The sequence below is a fragment of the Pungitius pungitius genome, chromosome 1 (genome assembly GCF_949316345.1).
Source record: "Pungitius pungitius chromosome 1, fPunPun2.1, whole genome shotgun sequence".
In the NCBI taxonomy this organism is placed as follows: domain Eukaryota; kingdom Metazoa; phylum Chordata; class Actinopteri; order Perciformes; family Gasterosteidae; genus Pungitius; species Pungitius pungitius.
The window spans coordinates 7943160-7946981 of NC_084900.1; the positions used below are offsets into that span (position 1 = coordinate 7943160).

At 42.5% G+C, this 3822-nt stretch overlaps 1 protein-coding gene across 1 annotated transcript; it reads right to left on the bottom strand.

Annotated features, from left to right (window-relative positions):
• Nucleotides 1-10: 10 nt before the first annotated feature.
• cdca9 (cell division cycle associated 9) lies at nt 11-2144 on the bottom strand. Its single transcript, XM_037478034.2, has 10 exons — nt 1920-2144; nt 1679-1810; nt 1515-1555; nt 1359-1410; nt 1191-1258; nt 980-1041; nt 813-896; nt 597-678; nt 274-360; nt 11-192 (listed from the first exon to the last, which is right to left on the bottom strand). The coding sequence occupies exons 1-10, from the start codon at nt 2029-2031 to the stop codon at nt 148-150; spliced, it is 765 nt and encodes a 254-aa protein (XP_037333931.2). The 5' UTR covers nt 2032-2144; the 3' UTR covers nt 11-147.
• Between the last annotated feature and the right edge of the window lie 1678 nt (nt 2145-3822).

Sequence of the window (3822 nt, forward strand, 5' to 3'; positions counted from 1 at the left end):
ATTTTTTAAACTTGTGAAAAGCATGTCTTTATTTTACAGACTTAAATTTGTACACAGTGGTTAAATAAGCTTTATTATAAATAAAAAATATATAAAAAACAAATTCAATGAAATTAACAGCCATGCTTGTCGACAGTAGATCCTTCGTCATGGCTGGCAGCGATTTTGCCTCGACAGATAGTCCATCAGGCTCTGAAAACCCAAAAGCAGCAGCACATACCAAATGTTTAACCATACACTTGTGTCAAATCTCAAAAAAGGAATGTGCATTACCGTGAGCTTCTGAATCTGGCACCACGCCACGTCATCCAGCACGTCCAAGTCGATTTCGTCCTTGGTTTCTTCAGAGAAGCATACGGTCTGGAAAGAACAAGTAGAACGCATTCATACACGTTCGGGGGAAATCTGATAATAACCCCGACCTATTTTAACACTTCGGAATATGAGCAGTAAAGGAAAGCTTTGGACATTCCATTGCTTTAAATAAAATGCTGAAACAACATTGCTTTCTCAAAAGCTAGTACCAAGTGACAATAAAAAAAATAAAAAAATAAAAAAAAAACTATTATTAGAAAAAAAAACAAAAACACCAATACCTGTCCCTGTCCTGTGGTAACGGAGATGTGCGCAGCAGAACCTGCCAAGGAACATTGCAGATCACCAGCCGAGACGACGGACCTGGGACGGCACAAGGTCAACTCGAGCCAGTTAAAAATGTATTGCGAAAATTCTTTAAAAAAAAAAAAAGAAAAAAGAAGCAAACTGCATGCATTTCCACAATGTGTTTGGCTCCAGTGAAGGCCGCAACAGACCTCAGTTTGGACTTTGCCTTGGTGGTCTGGTCATTGGTCTTGGTCAGGCAGCTTTGAGTTCTTTTGGTGGTGGCTGAGGCATTCCTGTAGACAATAAAGCGCCATCTTAAAATGGCATAATCATTTACCCCAAGTGTACATAAGACACAGACATCTCCAATATTTACCGGAGACTTCCATTGCTGTTACTGTTGACCAATGTCCTAGTCCTTTTTGTCCCCTTTCCTCCCTAGAACATGAAGAAAAAAGTAACTATGGCACAAGTGATTAGAATTACGCAAGAAATGGATTAGTCCACAAGTTGCATCACTCAAAGCGCCAAGTTGAAACCAGCCCATCTCCCTGATGAGTGCACACATGAGCAGCTTTAGAACCTACCTTAGAGGCCTTGGAGGAGGACCTCTGGACCGGGCTGGACTGACCCAGAGATGAATCTGTCGATTTTACTTTAGACAAAATGCAAATAAAAGTATGTGAGGGTAATAAACTCTGCTTTCCACAGTCAAGGTAATGTGCTACGGCGGGGTTTGAAGGACGGAAGTTTACTTCTTTTGCTGTGCGTCCTCCTGAGGGGCTGCTGCATCTCGAGGGACTCATTCTGCAGCAGGTGATAATATAACATATGGTATATTATAATTATACACGGTTTTAATAACACTGCTGCATTGTAGCCGCCGCCACAACCTCAATGACTCCACTCACCTTCATGGCAATCGACACCTCACTTGCAGAGATTTCCTCCTCTAAAGGGAACATAAAGGGGTGATTAAATAAACACGTCAGGAATGACCTTGGAAGAAGTTATCTTGTCCAAAGTTTAAATATACAAGTGCAATTGCCCTGACGTTTATTTGAGATAAGCTCACCGCTTATCAGATCCCCTATGCGCGTTTTTTGAAGAGAAGGAGGCATCTTCATCAATTCAACCTTGAAGACCTTGTCCACGGTGGCCAACATGTTCTCCATCCGGCCGTCCAACTCGTTCATGCGCTCCTGTGCTGCGAGGAGGGGCAGAGAAGGTCAAAGGTCGACACGTTTAGGGACCACGGCGTTGGACGACTGGACTAAGGTGACACCCGCCATTTGACCCGCATTGGTTGCCAAAACCTTCTTTTTCAAACTGCTGAATGAAGAGGGCCAGTCGGCTGTGTCGCATCTCCCGGCTCAGGAGCGCTTTCATGTGGGCTTTCCCCGTGTTCCTCGTCCGCTTCGCCGGCATCTCGCTGTTCCGGGTCTTCCTCAAAGGTTCGCCTCGTGTGGGTGGATGCTCGCTCGTTAATCACGCACCTTCTTCTTCTTCTTCTTCTTCTTCTTTTTCGTATGGTTTTGATTGGCGGTTGGCAACCAACTTTTGGAGCATTACCGCCACCATCTGGACTGCCGTGTGGTTCATGAGGTCGTCCTACACTTTCCTAAATCCTTACAAATAACCCAGTTATCTTCAAAAAGGAAAACAAAAAATTAAACCAAATTTTTTCAGTAACTCATATATATTTAATGTCATCTGTTTTTCACCAAGATGTGAAATCAGTCTTTGTCTGGCTTGATGATATTTGGGACAACACATTATTACGTGCTCTATGGTCTCTTGACTTTTTGCAATTTTCACACATTCCATCAAGGTGCTTTTTCATTATAAATAATGTTCCATTTACTCTTGTATGTCCTAGTCTCATTCTGGACACCATGTCTTCTTCTTGCTTACTTGTGTATGTATTCCTGCTCTTCCCCACTTGTCCTTGGATTCTATACAGGTGCCTCCCAGATTGTTCATTATCCCACATAAACTGCCATTTTGCATTTGTTTTAGCTTTGATTATACTTTTGACTTCAGCTTTGCTATATTTTACATTCACCTCTATATCAGGCAGCTCTGCTGCTTTCTTCGCACACCAGTTCATTACATCCTACACCTATTTGGGCTGGTACCCATATAAATGAAGTACTAATCCCAGAGTTAACCAGATTGTTAACCAGCTGCAGCATGTCATACACTATATCCCGTCTAGACTCAGAATGCAGAAGTTTAAGGCTTGTCAAAGCTGAGCCGGAGTCTGATGCAATGACAGCTTGCTTGGGTCTGTTGCTCTCTACCCACAGCAAAGCCATCCATATTATATCCATCAGTTCTGCTGTGTATACAGCTAGATCATCATTCATTCTTCTAGCAAACTCAATGTTTAATTGAGGGATAACATATGATTCCCATTTTCGTATCAGTCTTCTTTGATGCATCTGTGTATATATATAGGTTGCTTCTTTATATTTCCTTGAAATGTATCACTGTACTCTGTGGTGATCCACTTCAGCAACTTCCTTTTCCTCCAGTAGGCCTAAGTCAACTGGAGTCTCTGGCAAAAGCCAAGGAGGAACCTCTGGACAGACCACTGAAGGGCTTATTTCCAGTGCACCAATTCCCATCATAATTACCTTCTGCCTTATTGTCCATCCAAATTTTTATTTAGGCCATTTTCTTTCTCTTAAGATTGCCATAACACTGACTGACTCAGATGTCCGTCTCCATGGCCCCTAGAATTCACCCAGTACACCAGAGCTAGCTGATCTCTTCTAAGATGGAGAGGCATCTTCCCGCATTTCAACCTGAACTGTTGCCACTGGAGTGCTGTTAATTGCCCCACAGGCCCTAAACTGAGATGTTCTTTTTAGCACAACACCCTTTTCATTTATTAAATAAATAATTTGATTTTAACTGTTCATTCCAAGATGTCTCCCGTCCGTCTGGTGTTTCTTCATTATTTGAACACAACAAAATCCAGGGGGGCGAGGGGCTATGTGGGACCATTGATGGAGGACGGGATGGGAGGACATGTATGGAATAATGCGAGCGTGACAGTTTACTTGAGAGAAATCTGAGGCCAACCAGAAAGTCCAAAAAGGAGTGAAAGCCATCAGAAAGATTTAAAAACGGGCAAAATAACATGAACCACTGAAGCGTCTGAACATTACACATCCTTATCAGAATAGAGGTAAAGAGACATTTGGTTCTTAA